The sequence below is a fragment of the Hibiscus syriacus genome, unplaced genomic scaffold, assembly GCF_006381635.1.
Source record: "Hibiscus syriacus cultivar Baekdansim isolate YM2019G1 unplaced genomic scaffold, ASM638163v2 tig00116968_pilon, whole genome shotgun sequence".
Classification (NCBI taxonomy): Eukaryota; Viridiplantae; Streptophyta; class Magnoliopsida; order Malvales; family Malvaceae; genus Hibiscus; species Hibiscus syriacus.
The window spans coordinates 34,421-51,264 of NW_024063492.1; the positions used below are offsets into that span (position 1 = coordinate 34,421).

General features: G+C 33.4%; 1 protein-coding gene across 1 annotated transcript; it reads right to left on the reverse strand.

The window, feature by feature from the left end:
* Window positions 1–2,415: 2,415 nt before the first annotated feature.
* On the reverse strand, window positions 2,416–13,717 carry LOC120191390 (kinesin-like protein KIN-7O). Its single transcript, XM_039194348.1, has 25 exons — window positions 13,657–13,717; window positions 13,164–13,282; window positions 12,132–12,245; window positions 11,973–12,054; window positions 11,659–11,726; window positions 11,492–11,572; window positions 11,204–11,349; window positions 11,019–11,121; window positions 8,894–8,974; window positions 8,689–8,757; window positions 8,547–8,606; window positions 8,303–8,464; window positions 6,938–6,994; window positions 6,515–6,760; window positions 6,377–6,442; window positions 6,103–6,294; window positions 5,879–5,983; window positions 4,905–4,991; window positions 4,570–4,716; window positions 4,288–4,401; window positions 4,081–4,167; window positions 3,787–3,990; window positions 3,530–3,706; window positions 2,856–3,062; window positions 2,416–2,726 (listed from the first exon to the last, which is right to left on the reverse strand). The coding sequence occupies exons 1-25, from the start codon at window positions 13,715–13,717 to the stop codon at window positions 2,628–2,630; spliced, it is 2,934 nt and encodes a 977-aa protein (XP_039050279.1). The 3' UTR covers window positions 2,416–2,627.
* Between the last annotated feature and the right edge of the window lie 3,127 nt (window positions 13,718–16,844).

Sequence of the window (16,844 nt, forward strand, 5' to 3'; positions counted from 1 at the left end):
CATCAGAATGGGATGAATTAATGAGGATTTCCGAAGTGACCTCTGATGAAGAAGTGGTGGAATTCATGATCGACGATTAGATTTAGGGTAAAAAAAGAAAAAGAAAAAAAACGGCTAGATTTAGGTGAAGAATCGATCATCTAGCTGATACCATGTTGATAAAGAGTAAACAACATAGTGGAGAAGAAAAGGAACTCTTTTTATTATATGTTGTGAATGGTGAAAATACATCTTTTTATAGGAAAAGTTAGGAGTAAGTTTTCTATTAGAAGTACACTACTTAGTAGTTATCCTTATCTATCTAACTTTCTAAGAGTTAGTGTTATATTAAAATACTAACTTATCTATTGCATAACCTACAAGAATGTGGTTGAAATGTGGTATCGGTGGGTTGCTTAGAGATGAGAAAGGTGTGGTGTTGGGATCGTTCTCTAAGAGAGTTGGTTATGGCCCTCCAATTAAGAGAGGGTTGATGCTTTTCTTGGAGTCGGGAATGTCGGTGAATCGAAGACTTATTTTAGAATCCGATAGTGTTGTGGCTGAGGATTGGATCAAGAATCCTACTGCCACCACCTTTTTTTTCTTGTCCATAATTAAAGATATTGTTTCGATTGTGGTTGATAAAGGTGTTATTGTTAGGCATGTGTTGAGAACAGCGAATTGGGAAGTGGATGAATTTGCTAAGTTGGGGATAGGCTAATTGGTTAGGGTATTTTTGTTGCATTGAGTTTGTTGTATAAGGGGAATTTTGGTCATTTTGATAATTATGCTATGCTTACGTTTGGTTGATTGTTTTTAGGATATAATTTTTTGTGTTGGGCTGGTAATTGTTGTGTTTTTGTAGTTTAGTGTAGCTCATTGTTGAGGTGATAGTCAAGGTTGTTTGGTAGTATTGTATTCTTCTTGTACTTGAATTTATGCAATAAAATTTTGAGGCCCTCTTTTCTCCTTCCAATGTCCGTTGAGCACTCTTGTTGCTTGACGGTTATGAAGGGGGTTTTAATGAGGCCTTCTTTTTTATCAAAAAAAAAACTCACTAGCTATGCAACTATTAAGCCTCCTAATAGCAACAACATAACACGAAAATATTTGATGCAACCTTGAATACAATGATTTCAACCAGAGACTAAGCTGATTATGACTTTCTAAATCCCAAACAACTTCAACATAAAAATCATTTGAATAGAAATCAATGGAACTTTCCAAGTTGCACTTGCGATTAAAAGCGTATGATAAAGAAATCCAGGAGACAAACCTGCATTTTTTCTCCAATTCAGCACTTTCATCGGAGCATGTCAATCTTTCCCTGAGGACAGCGCATTCATTTCTGCACGACTCCAATTCTTCCATCACCTTGTATATATCAAAATTATAATCAGCTTAAGAAATATACATTCTGGATTTTAAAATCCAATACCACGATTTGTTGCAAAGAATACCCACAAAACAAATAGGAAATCAAGGCAGTTATTTGGGCTGAAGGGCACAAAAGTACCTTTAAAATAGGAGTAGAGAGCTAGTAATGGAGAAACTACTACAAAATAAACTATGGCATACTTAAGTATAAAATAAATTAGCAGTAAAAATATAGTTGGCTATATATGACTAATTGACTATAAGCCTTGTTTGGTGGGACAGAAAAATATTATGGAATTAGAACAAATTATCATATCGAGCAAATTAAGTCAGATATGTTGACAAGCTAAACCTAAACCTAATCATCATATCTAGCAAAAGGTGGTAAAAGAAACCTAGTCACATTCAATAAGAACAAAAAATGACACATCTGAGTCCTGTTTAATTGCCAACCAATACACAAGACACTTCGATGAAGCACCAATCGACAATGTCACTAATAAAACCCACCCCTGCAAAACTACACACAAAATACCATGAATGCAAGGGTTAATCAATCCCACACTTGCAATCAGAAGGCCATTCACAGTACATGTCAGTATATGAACGTGATGCAGGTCTAAATGCGGAAGGAAACAATTTTCACTGAGATGTATCTTCAACAGCAAAAGTACTAAGAATTAAACATTACCATAAAATGAAATTGGATCATCAAAGCAAGAGCACTTTATCAATAAGATAGTGAATGAAAGAGATTAAGACCTTTGGTGTCCACCTAACTAATTCTACACAACATAAGGAGATTCCAGTCATGAAGATGCGAAAAGATATCCAAACAGATATTGCAAATCACAAATTCCACGTGCATCATGTTAACTGGAATGCAAAGGGATGGCATGAAGAAAGATCAAATGATATAGGAAAATGGCACATTCTAAAATTAAATGATTGCACATCAATAAGAACTTGGTTACGAAAAAACAAAGTCCCTTTCAGTAATGCATCCAAAGCTCTAAAATCTTCTATGAACTTACCTCAGACAGTTTTTCTGATAAAGACTTTATCTCAGAATTGTATAACTTTTTTTTCTCTTCTATGGCTTCAATTGAAGCATTTTCTTTAGCACACTGTATTGCCCTTTCTTCCTCCATTTCCAATAATGAATTAGTGAGTTGCTGCAAGATCAAACGCACAGTCCAATGAACACAACTAGACTACCAAAGGCAAAATTAACAAGAAAATACTAAGTTTTCTTTGTAACCAACAGTATATTAGACTACCATTGCCAACTCCTCCTTTTCGGCAAGCAAACTCTTAATGGAGGTTTCCATTCCTTGCTGGTTAGAATTTGATTGTTCCAAACAAAGCTTCTGTGAAGTGAGAGAATGCCACATTTGATATTCGAAGAGTAATATCCAATTTTGCTACCATTTAACCTTAAAGAGAGAAAAAAATTGAGAAACCAAAAGGATATAATGAGGGAAGCACAGGAAGCTCACAAGGCCAGAGAATTCTTCTCGCAGAGAATTTAATTCTGAGCTTGATTTATCCAATTTTTTAGTTAGGGCCTCAAATTCTATGGTCAAATCTTCACTTCTGGATATAGCCTCTTCCCTGTCCCTGTGCGCAGCTGCTAATTCCTCTTCCAAGGAAGCTATAGTTGTCTCCATTTCAAAAGCAAGAACCTCCAGCTTTTTATAATCCTCCTAAGAGCATAAAATACATTTTAAGTATTCTTCACACTTAAATGTTTTAGCAACAAACTGCAACTGCAAGCTTTAGAAAGGTATACTTTCTTCATAGTTTTGGAAACTTATCATAATGACTATGAAACACAATCAAGCACATTAAATAATTAAGACACTTTTGTCATCATTCCAAATTATACTATAAAGTTATGACACTACGTGAAAAACCCTGCATGGTAGTGTCATGAAGAGATTGATATATTAAAAGATCACATAGAAGTACTTAAGGATTAGGAAAAAAAACAGAACTGCCAGGTTTCAATGAGTTCTTGTAAATTGGACTCGCCAGAAAAACAAGTTCATTATGAAAAAAATTTAAAGAGAAAAAGATTGTGTTTAATTTCCATTTAGAATTACCACATTTAATTACTTGGTTTTCGCAGTTAGACATTCATTACAGAATTATGAAAAATGCATCATGTCACCTGCATTGTCTGCTCAAGAGCTTTTGCCTTTATTGGATCAAACATCTTTGCATTCCTATCAAAATTAGAATCACGTTTTCTACCAGCTAGTGAATCGCGCTTGTTGATGTCGCGCTCAAGAAGAGTCTTTTGACCAAGCAATCGCTTGATCTCTCGTTCAGCAACTGCTTTCTCCCCCTAGAAATGTGAAAGCAGGTTAATATAAAATGTAAATTAGTTAAGTCAAACTTTAAAATTCAAAACAATTTGCATGGAACCTCAAGTTTTGTCTTCTCCTGGATGGTATTCTTAAGCTTTGATTCAATGTCTTTCAACTTCATTTTTGTTTTTTCAAGATCTTTTCTCAAACTCTGATTTTCTCTTGCCATGGAACCTGATGAAAAATATGATATTTCCTTGTCGAGACTCTGAATATGAGAAAGATACTCCAATTTTTCCATGTCATGCCTTTCAGAGAGTGCCTGAAACAAGATTGACCATGTCGGAGAACAGTATTTTCACTCATAGATGCTGCGTATATTGTAACAAGTTAAATGGCATAAAAATCTCACTGTTAAGGATGCTTCATGATTTTTAGCATTTTCACTTAATTCCTGCACTTGCTTCTGCAGATCGATAGATTGGTTGTGCAAGAGAAGCTGCAAACCAGGCATTAGCTCATATATTATCTTGGAATGCTAACAGCCACAATGATTTTATATAAGGTACTAGCCAATTCAGAGAAAACACAGTTTGCGAATGTGAAAGCAATGTCTCACCTTATCATTTTCGAGCTTCAAAGTCCTTTGCCTCAGAGAACTGTGTAATTCCTTGGTGTTAGCAAAAATTATTTTTTGTTGTGCAGAACTCTGACACATCATATCCTTGAAATCCTGGATATGATGCATAAAACTAAACAGTGAGATGGAAATAGGATGCGGGAACAAATAGTAGAAATATTGACTTCAACGGTTTTCTTTCAAATTTAGAATTATCATTCAAAAAACCACTAACAGTTGAAAGAAAGGGCGGTTCTCCTAAGATGTTGCAGGATTACTCACAACAAATTCCTTAATTATAGCAGAAAAACTCTGAAAAGCCTCGTCCACAAGGGATGAAAGCTTTTGAGCTACGTCTTTCGATTCTTGAGCTTCAGAAATCAGATCTTCTACTTCCTTTGAAAGCTCAATTGCAAAATCACAATCCCCCTACAAAATCAAAATCCACAGAGCTTCTGACATGAGAATATTTACACATGATATAGAAACTATAGATATCGGATGTTATTAAAAAGAGAGAAGGGAAAATGCATGAAAAAAAGAAGACACTCGTGCATATACTAAAGGTTGTGTAGAATCTTATATAAACATACATGAATGATTTCCAGAATACTTACATTCTTTCTTTCCCCAGATTCACTGTAAGCAAGTTTTTCACGAGCCACTCTAGCCTCCTCCCGTGCAGTAAGAAGCTCATCACAAAGCTATAAAAGATCGCACCAAACAAAAACTATATTGAAGCTAGATTTAAGAAAACAAAACCCGAACATAGCTTCATAAAAGTCAAAATGGTTAACATTTAAATGATAAAGGTGATACTAGCATAAACATTTGAAATACATGCACATAGACAAAATCATCAAAATCTAACAATCCATCCAATTAACTACAATCAATGAAAAACTACTTCTTGATACCCTTGATTTAATCACTGAGCAAAAGATGCTAAAGAAGTCTACAGGTAGACATATGTGAAGAACCTCTTTTATCTAAACAAGATGATAAAGATGATCTTTGTCATCATTGGAAGCTTCGTGAAGATACAAAAGTCATTAAACTTCAATGACTAGCCTTTGATCCTGAAAATACTCCAACTAGAAAATGAATTATAAATATGCACACATCGGCTCCATAGAAAAGTAGTCCACAAATTATACAGACAGTTTCCTAATGAAACACGTCAAATCAGTTAATCCTTCAAATCGTGAATACAATGACTAATAAGAGCGCTTTACAGCAGCATCTCATGTTGCTTTTAGAATCTGAAAGCAGCAACCATAAATTTTCACTAAATAACCTGCATCTATAAAAAAAGATGTACAAGGTTTAAAACTAAATTTCAATATTTTTCTTAATAGGTTTCATTATTACTATTACTCGTGAATTCAGGAGCTGCAAAACAGGGGGCTCAGGCAGCATAAATATACTTGAAGCTTCACTACCAATTTTCAACTAGCTCATGAAAAAGTTACAGATTTCCTTAAGACAAGTTCAGCAGATTACAAATCATAAAAATTAAAGATAATATCTTGTTCGCTACCCACAGGATAAGAAGCATGATATGGTCATGAATAATTGGTTAAATTATTACCTCATCAAACTTCTCCCTTGCACATATATTTTGCTCCGTGGCAATTTCGACAAGAGAATTCAGATTTTCTTGGCTTGAAGACTTTTCTGTTTCCAGTATCTTAATCTGAAAGGTATAAAATAGACAAACAAAAAATGAACCAACGATCTAGAAATTTTTGATGATTACAATGCAACACATTTTAAGGAAAGGGAGAAATAATTATGAAAAATAATAAAATAAACCTTCTCTTGGAGTTGTTTGATCACAAGGATAGCTTCAAATTCCCTCAAACCAATATTCTTGTCAGCATAATTTGTTTTGTTCGCATGAAATGAAGAAAGGTCATTAGACTCGCTATGTTTTATATTGTCAAGGGAATCAACCTCAACCATCTTTCTCATTAAGCAATCAATTTGTATATCACTCATTGTTCTCTGCATATAAAAAGGAATCAGAATATAGAATGACAGACTTTTTCAGCTAATTCTTTATGAATTAACAAGAATATTGAGCAACCTGAGTTTCAAATTTTAAAAGCAAATCCTCATATTCTGCTTGCAGTTCCTGTAGTTCACTGTCATCCTGAATGAATAATTTATATGAGGGTTCAAAGTTCAATTCAAGGATATTTACATAGAGGTGCAAAGTACAAACCACAAAGGAGCTTTTCTTTCTTGGTGGTACTTTTCTCCTGTTGGTCACGTGCAGTAAAGCGCACGGCTCAGGAAGAGTACAATCTTCCAGGAAAGTAGCCTTACAATCTTCATCTTGCTTGCATGTCCAGTCATCTTCAGTTCCATTTTCATTCACCAACTCCTCAAAAGCAAGAAGTGGCCCTATAGAACGCTTAGATTGAATCGGTTTAATTGCAGATGAGTTTGATTGAACACTTGGGTAGGCCTAAAGCACAAAAAAATAATGTTAGCATGCACCCAATGCAAAAAGATTGATTAAAGAACATTGAGAATAATTTTTCCAAATCTTATTACATCCAAGTGAGAAAATTAAAAATGCAGTATATTGCGATGCCCTAGTTAAGTATATTACCCAAATAGCAGCAAGAAACATAAAAGTTACCTCCTTAAGAGCCTCCCTAGCAAGATTCCCAGGGCACCATGTATCTCGCCTCTTTCCCTATAACACAAGCAAATGACTCGATCAAGAATTAAGATGACTAGGCAAGATAGGTATGCATGTATATGAGAGAAGACTAGCCATGGTATATACATTATACATCCAACAACTACCCAGCAATGCTAAGGTACTAAACATTGATTTGTGTAAGATATTTGGCAGTTTCAAACTTTATCTGCAAGCCTGTACTTTATGTACTCAAAGTAGCACTCCATTAGAATTGAGATAGTTAATACATAACCCCAAAATTCTCTAGGCAGTGCGGGGGATTTAAGTTTATATTTGGATTTTAATATTTTTACTTATAACTTCGAATATTAAATTCTTCTTTTGGACTTTAGATAAATCTAGAAACTGAAATTCAATCTTTTAAATAATCTTAAGATTAACTGAGAACTGTAATTTTAGTTAAATTTGTAATAATAACGTCAAAAATGAATTGGAATCTTTGATTAGGACCTTTGGACTTAAAAAATCCAGACTAACAACACATATATTGAATCGTCCAAGGCAAACCACTACATAGTTCTCATTTTAGAGGAACACACGCAATCTACTTGATTCATACTAAAAATATGTTATCCTACTGTTTAACTTATAATTGAATCAAGTATAATGTCATACAAGCTTAGTGAAGACATGTGAGCAAGGCATCAACAAAAATCTACATGTTTATCTGTTTATTGAACCATTAATGTAAATAAAGACAAAACAGAAAAAAAATAAAGCTTGGTTTCTAAATCAATTTAAAAAATGACACACTTAAATCAACTTAAGTACATTGGTGTTGACCTTATAATAAGAGGCGGTAGAAGGTATAATAGTATTAGCTTGTTACAGAAGATGGATAACAACCAATACAGGTCCTCAGAACCACCGTCGCCAATTTAAACTTCACTCAATTCAAAAGCCTAGTCAACCATTTTGAAATCTACAAACCAATTTAACAAAAACTTCAAAAGATGGTATTTCATTTCCATTAACTATTATTTGTGTATTTGATTCCCTTTTTAGAGTATCATACTTATCATACAAAACTAATGATTCTTCAATTCAGGTTTTCATTATAGATGGCCACTGGCGAAATCCTTCACATTCCTCATTTTACATGTTAGAACTAATCAGCTAATATAGTCGGAAAGGCCCTACTCCCTAGCATGATTGTTAGAGCTTATGATCACAGTATTAGGTAAACTAGAAAAAGTAGAGAACAACGAGCTTTTATCAAATGCAAATAACATGCAGAATGAAAGAAAGTGGGAGTTACTTATCTATAAAAGAAAAAAAGGTAGAGTTATTTAGACAAACCTTTTTAACCTGATCTCGACTCTCATCTCTACTTGAGTACAAGACCATTGAGCTCAAGTTTTTTATTTTCTTAGCTTGCTCTTGCAACACCCTTTCACGTTCTACTTGTGTTTTCTTTTCCTCCTCTAATTCCAAAGCTATCCGCTCTCTCTCAAGTTCAGACTGTCAAATGAGCTTAGCAACTTCCATAACATGCTCAAATATTCTTTGAAATATAAGTAGAACATCAGGTGAAAACTAATACCTGCAATAATGTGTTTCGCAAATTGAGAATCTCTTCTTCCAAATGTTCTGAACGAGAACCCTAGAACAAACAAAACATTTGAGTCACTATTCCAGAAAGAATTTTTTCATACATCAAGGAGAGCACGGATATAGTGGCAAACCTGCAATTTGGCTCGAAGCTCCTCTATCTCTTTCTTTTGACGCTTTAGCAGAGCAGCATCAGTCAAAATCTAACACAAAGAAAGTTTTTAAGCATACATACATGTTAGCCTTGAATTAGGAACTTGGCCTAACAACACTGAGTTCTAGGAAATACCATCAAAGCCAGCTACAAGAATACATGTGAAAAGGAAACTTAAAATAAACCTCATTCACACGAGCACAATTTGTAACACGCAATGCCCTGCTTGCAAACTGAAGACTGCTTTTAGTCTCGTCTGCATGAATCTGCCATTAAAAGAGATTGACTAAATGGTGGGATTGCAGGTAAACAAAACCCAATAATCATATTGTAAGTACCAAAAAAAGTTGAAACATCCAAATTCATAATAAATAGAACTGGTGATGAACAAGGTATCTCTTGCCCCGCCCCGGTGTTAGATATATATGCACAAATCTACCTACCCCAAATGTTATCTAAAACATTAACCCTCAAGCCTGACTCTGAAAAGACTCTCCAATTCCAACCTGACTCGTCCCAAAATTTTACATAATGTCCTATAAACTAATAAAACTAAACTAAATACACATTAAACAATCGTGTTATATTCAGAAATTGTAATTAAAATATATGAACAAATATTTATAAAATTAAAGCATATGCTACAAATTGTTATAAAATCAAGAAATTATAAAAATAAAAGGCAAAATGTTTTTTAATTTAAACCTGATTTTGAAAAGATGTATAAATAAAAACATCCCTAGAGAGTCAGTGCAATCCAAGACCAGATGTGTTGAACTATATTTTGATATAACAATTAAGGCAAAATGTTTTTTAATTTGAATTAAATTTATTCAAAGTTTTTAAAAATTAATTCAAAATCCTTAAAAGTGGATTCGAGCACAAAATAATTTTCTGGACAAGTAGTACCAATACTGTTCTTACAGTATCGATATCTCATGAACAGTACCGATACTATTCATATGGTATTGATACAAAGTAAGGAAAGTATCGATACTCACTAGGTAGTATTGATACTATCAGCATTACTCAAATTCCATAATGCAAAAATTATACCGATACTACTTTGTATAGTAGTATCGATACTATCAGGCCCTAACGACTAGTTGATTTAAATATAAACAAAGGTAGTACTGATACTCACTTTAAGAGTATCGATACCCTTTGTTTTGGGCAGTTTTATTTTGCAGAGATTTCATCCCAAATGGCTAGAAAACATCCCCAATGGCTAGAAACGGCTACAACTTCATTCCAACATATAAATAAAAGTTCAAGACACTTGAAGAATGGTTAGAACACCTATCCAAGCATTCAAACACAAGAGAAGAATTTTCAATTCTTATCTTTCTATTTTTTTGTAAATATTAGTGTTTTAGTGAGCTAAATTTGTAAATGTTGGGAAATTAAATCGAGTAACGAGTAATTTTCCTATAACCAGATTAGTGAAAATGCGAAATAAAAGCGAAAAAATAATACCCGAAATTGATAACGGAGTTCAGCCAATTTTGCTTACGTCTCCGGACTGCTGCAGATCTTTTACTAAAGGGAGAAAATTTACAAGTGTTTACAAAAAAACTTGAGAGAGAGCTAGAATAATTTAGGAATGATTTTGAAACTAAATGGGCTAAGGTATTTATAGTTGAAGCTTAGGGATTAATCTTGTAAATACCCTAAAAATTGCAATGACTAAAGTTGCAATTACCCCAAAAAATTAATAAATGCACCGAATTCGGTGCCAACCCACCTAATTCGGCGCCCCAAATTTAGACTTCTCCAGCCCCCCCAATTTGACTTTTCTAACAGTAAACACCTTACCTTTGAGAAGTTTATTTGTTTACTTCTTTTTATCTTTCTGTAAAAGGGGTCCATTGAAAAACTAGTGAGTGTAAAGGTTATCTCTTGATCCTTTAAAAATAAAGAACAAATTAGTGAATTTGTTAGAAAATCTTAAATGAAGAGGTAGTGGATGTAGATTTGGTTGATAAGTCAAACCACTATAAATCATTGTACAATTTGTCTATCTTTCTAATCTCCTTACTCCCTAAACACAAAAATAAATTCAACCCCTCTTTACAATTCTTTCGGTTGTCAATTCGAACTTCCGCAAATCTCAACAAGATGGATTCAGCATTTTTTGTCATTCCTAAGAATGGGTTGTTTTGTACGCATATATGAGGCTGATTGACTTTTCCACTTTGTCCGTCTTAGTCTTCGACTCTTCATAATGTATATAACGAAGAATGTACATAGCACTCATGAAACATACACGTAAAGATGATATCAACTACAAACTAATTTAAAGATTACTACCTGTGCAAGTGTTATATTGCATATTATAGCTGTATTTGCATTTCCTCCCAAAGCAGGTTGCAATATACGTGTAAGTTTGCTATCTCGATATGGAACATGACCCCTACAAGATGTTCTTAATGTCATCAATGTTTGAAAAATAATAGAACTTCAAATTAGTTTGAATAAATTTGAGAAGAGCATACCCTTGACTTTCAGCACCTTCACTCAATTTTTTAATAACAGTTCCCAATGTCATCAAACTTTTGTTGATATGGGAACCTTCCTTTAGTCGAACACCTTCTGCACCAGTTTTAGCAGCACGTTCTGATCCTGCAAGATCTACTAAATTCTACAAGCAAAATAGTAAAAAAAAGTTGAAAGAAAATCAGTATAAATAAGACTAAACAGAATATTCATTGAAAAGTATCAAATCATTTTATCAATCTATTTGACATAAAAGAAGAAATGTGTTTTTCATTTTAGTGACATACCAAAACTGATACTCGAACAGCATCACAAGAACTAACTGTATCTCCATCTCCATCTTCAGTTCTATCCCGGCTCTCAATGATCTGCATGGGTAGTCTTGTAAGTAGTAAGGCAAATGTGCGATTTATAATCATATTACAATTAAGATCAAGGAATACTAATAACTTACCATGCGGAAAATAGTATGTGATCGACTACTGTGTAAATTCATATTTGTCTCACCAATATGCCTGTGAGCTGAATTTTGGATCATAAAAAGGAGAAAATCAAATAAATAGAATGTAATGAAAGAAGAGGAATAGATATTTATAAGCTAACTCTTCTTTTTTTACTATTTCACAATTTTATCCTTTTTTATCTTAACGACTACATCATAATTTGACATTATTTATTTTATTTCAACACCAAAGACAATTCAACTAAAAAATTAAAAAATAAAATAAAAAAAGCATGTAAAGTTTATTGGAGTTTATAAAAAAATACATTCTCCAAACTCCATCAAGTCAAGTACTTGTTGAGGAGAGGCAACAATCTCTTCTCGTAAGCCAGCAACATATATTCCCCTCTACATTTATGAAAAGAATTATTCACTGCTAAGAAAACGGAAATTAAGTAGAAAATATTAACGGTGAATTTGAATACCTCTATGCTTTCATGAATCTGTAATTTTCGATGCTCGGGTGCTAACAAATCATTTATTTCTTCATTATATATTTCCATATAAGACATTCGAAGAAGAAACTCTCTATCCACATCCTGAAACAAAAGAAAAGAAAAGAAAACTAGCATACTAACATCATTTATATACTAACAGCTTGCTAGGATACAAGACTAACTTGGCAACATTTATGGATGCCTCAAAGACGTGAATGCCTTATGGATAATATGGACATGGAAACATTTTGAGCTTCAAAAAGTTTAATGGATGAACGAGATAATACATACAAAAAATTTAACTTCATACAACGTCTATAGAAGTACATAACCTAAAATGCAAACCTGATCTACTATTTCTAGATCCTGTAAGGAAACATAGTTTCAAAGTAATTATATTTTATTAAGGCCCAATTATGTAGTCAAACCATCAATACGGACAAAAAACAGCAAATATACAGTATCCACGAAATTTTCTTTTTGTTGCATCATGCCAGTATCTTACAGCCATAGATATTAAATGTTTGTTGAGACGAGGTTTTATTTATGCAACACCTCACAGATTTTTGAAGTCAACATATTTAGGAGTTCTGATAGAAAGAAAATCAATGTTAGAAAAGCTTTAAAAAAGATAAAGGCATATATTTCTCAGTCAAGCATGCATTGCGCACACTCTACCTCGAGAAATATTCACCAAGACACCTTTTATCTTAAGTACACTTCTGAACCCTGGTTTATGATATTCGTGAAAAGAACATCAATCATTGAATAGCTCAACAGACTCGTTAATCTCTAACTAAAATAATATAATCTATGATCATGATCATTAGAAAAGTGGCGCCAACTTGCCCCTCAAACCTATAAGTATCTCTTCTATGCCATGAATTTACTTGTTCTGTAATTATAGTCACACATATAATTCTAATTTCAATGCGCTCATTCAGAATTTTCCAAATAGCTTATTCAATTTCCAAAACATATAAATAACAGAAAATTTTGAAAGCTAGCACGCATGCCTACCTGTTGTATTATGTCAAATAAATCATGCACGGCAAGCGGAATGACCCCTGGTTCAGCAGCCGAACCCCTCATTGTATGGGTTTTTCCACTGTTAGTTTGTCCATATGCAAAAACTGTACCTGCAACACAAGTAGTTAAGTTAATAAACCATAAGATTCACTTATCATTTTTGAAATCAGATGAGCATGCACTGTTTAACAGGCATGCTGACTTCAAATGATTAGACTTATTAAATTACAGGATTAAGGCATGAGCAGCTTTTTTTTCTTTTACCCCTTTTACCTACAATTAGAAAAAAAATCTAACCAACTGAAAATCGGTGGCTCATGCTAAAATGCTCATAATTCTTGGAATGAGTACAGATAAGCATGCAACCTAGCCCACCTAAAGGCACAAGGCCTCAGAAAATTTTAAACCTATATGTGAGGCAAAACCGATTGGGCTAACAAAAAATGACAACCAAAGCAAAATGTTACCGAGTCCTAGAACCAACTGACAATAAGTGAGGGTAATACCACAGCAGCAAACTGTAAGTCTGTAACCTTAGCCAACATGGGATAACATTAACACCACAACTACAAGCAAATCTCTCATCACTAACAAATAAAGAGATCATAGATACCTCGAAGAAAATGCAATAGATACTTGAGCACCGGATTCAAGCTACTTTGTTTAATGCCAAGATTCCAACAAACTTTAGCAAAAAGAAAGCATTTCCGACCCAGAAAGTAATAAATCCTACTAATTGGCGTATACAATACCTCAAAATCCCACATCCATCCCCGGAATAGCCTACCAGCGTGTTCAAAAACCAAATTCAAAGAAAATTTGAAATAGCCTTTCTTTACACTGCTTGTGAGAGCCAATTTTTTAAGCAAAAACAATAGATGAAAAAAATTCCTAATTTTATTAAAACTCATAAAGAAATTCTTTTGATATTCGTGCTTTCATACTCTTGACATACGAAAAATGCAAATGACTAATCAAAACAATTGAACGGTACCATTGAATCCACGAACTGCTGCAGCTACAATCTCTTTGGTACGAGCTTCGTAAACCTCTCCAGTCTTACAATCCTCGCAAAATATCCGATCTAAATTTCGGGAAAATTTGTCAATAAACAATAAATATGAACTAGAAAAAGAATGCAACAAAGGATCATTAAGAAAGAATAACAACCGAATTCGAACTTGGTGGAGTAATTGGGGATGCAAATGGAATTCGAAGAGATTCTCCAAGGGCTTGTCTTTGCATCCTCTGAAGATATCGGTCTCGATCGTACGGCCACATGAATTCTCTCCATTTCCCGATCTCCACTGTTTTCAGTTCAGAGAGCGTCGACGAGAGATCGATGCTAAAGTGTTTTTTTGAAAATTGCGGAATTTACGACTTTGCTTTTATTTTCCCGCTTGTGCAAAATTTTGCCCGGGTGTTGAAATTACAAAAGTGGTCATGATCTTTATATTTTGGGTAAACCACAAATTTAGTATGTAAAAGTTTTAGTATTATTCCGTTTTGGTCACCTAACTATTTTTTGTTTAAAAATCATACTTAATGTTACGTTTTGATTTCATTTTGATCATTTGACATTAAAAGATCAAGAGAAAACTACTTTATATACTACTCAACTTTACTCGTTGACTCGTTTATACCAAAAAAACTTTTACTTTTACCATTTATATTACTAAACTTTAGTTTTACATTCAATTATGTCTCTCTGTCGTTAAGTCATTAACGGGACGATGACATGACTAACGGTTGTTGATGTGTCATGTCCCACCAAAATGACATCATTTTGATTTAATTTTAATAACTTAAAACGACCTTATTTTATACGCTAACTTTTATGGGTGTGTCGATTTTACCACTAAACTTTTAAACTGTTTACATTTTTGGCACTACATTTTCCGCCCATCGTTGGTATCCAATCATCGTCCATTATTGATCATTTTTTGCGATAAATTTTGTATCAAAATGTTCATATTTCACATCTTATTCTCCTCGTATGATTATTTTTCTACGAAACTGTAATACCCCAAACATCGAGTGGAAGATCAAAATGTAAGAAATGTAAAGTTTGGTAGTGTAATTTGAATAAGTGATAAGTTCAAGGATTAATGGTTAAATATTTTGTGTTAGGAGTTTATTGTAAAGAAGGAATAGAATAAGGGCAATATGGTCTTTTTCATTATATAGATTTTATATCAAGTTTATATTAAGATATTAAGTGGATAAGAGATAATAGAGTTATTTGGAACTAGTTATTTTCTCTTTTTATTCTTGGGCTCGTGACCTTTTGGTTTAAGGTAAGTTATAGTAAGTTGATGATTTCTTTAATTTATGGGTTTATATTTAACCTATAAGAGGTAGAGAAGATTAAGGAAGCTTGGAAATAAAGAGAAACTAAGTTAATAAGAAGTTATGAGAAAATGAATAATTTGGGTTTGGAAGTGAAAAATTATAAATTGGTTAATAAATGGATTTTAAAGGTAGAATTGACTTGTCAACATCCTAGTTAGGAGATATGAAGTGTTAGAAATAAATTACATCATGTTTGATAAAAAGCTATGATTTTTAGTTTTAAGAATATTATTGAGAAATTGGGATGTTATAAGAGGATTAGTGAAGATAAGTGATTAGTATGAGTATTAGTGAGTTTAAGGAATTAATTAGAGTTAAAAGTAAAGGATTTAGATGATTTTGGGGTTAAATTCGAAGTGGGAAAAATGAAATATGGGCAAGGGTATCGGTACTACAAGAATAGTACCGATACTTCAAAGCTAATTCGATTAAGAATCAGTATCAGTATTGATTGTTGGGGTACCGATGCTGTAAGGGGAGTATCGATACCAAGAGTAAGGTATCAGTACCATTTTGAAGCTGAAAATTCTAGTATGTAGAAATGATATCGGTACCAAAGAGGGGTATCGATACCAACCAAGGGAAGTATCGGTACTGTTAAGGGAGTATCGATACTACTAAGTATGAAATGAGAAAATTTATTGTTTCTTGCAGATTAAATTATTATGATTTAGGATAAGTAATTCAACTTCCGATATTTATTTTTCGATTGTTTGGTGTAGACGTTGAACAAAATCAACCTTTCGAACAACTCGATATTATAAGTTTCAAACATAAGAGTAAAGGACTTTAGTGAGGCAAATGTGAGTGCAATCAAATTGTTTATATTGGATTTGAGGACGGCTTGCGATAAGCCAACTTTAAAGTTTTCGATCGAAAACTATTTTAAATTCTTTTATGCAATATTTTATGATGTTTTATTCAATTACATGTTAATGTAAGTTTATGGTTAATTGTGTTGAATATGAACATGTGATATGTGAATGTGAAGTGCCTACGTGTAAATTATCTACGAGAATGCTCTATATGCAAATAAGATACACTTTAAATGGTGAAACTTAAAAATAATTATAAGTGAAAGCCAAAGTTTTATATGTGAGAATTAGGGGCATAGTTGAAATGCCAATAGTCGAGGGTTCTACGTGGTCCTTCGGGACAACCTGTGTGATCCTTCAGGATATTTCTACGTGGTCCTTAGGGACAAATTCTACGCAATCCTTCGGGGCAAATTCTACGTGGCATTTCGGTGCAAATTATATGAGTTGTGGTGACAACAATTGTGCACAACCTCATTGTACTCAGATATCCTGAATTCTCAGT

What these genes read in the sequence shown, in the direction of transcription:
- LOC120191390 (XM_039194348.1), bottom strand. Translation starts at nt 13,717, where the DNA reads ATGTTGGCTAAGGTTACAGACTTACAGTTTGCTGCTGTGGTATTACCC. An exon ending in CTTGATGGAGTTTGGAGAAT is followed by an intron (nt 11,727 to 11,972) that starts GTATTTTTTTAT and finishes TCCAAAATTCAG; the next exon opens with CTCACAGGCATATTGGTGAG. An exon ending in TGAAGCTCGAAAATGATAAG is followed by an intron (nt 4,168 to 4,287) that starts GTGAGACATTGC and finishes CCTGGTTTGCAG; the next exon opens with CTTCTCTTGCACAACCAATC.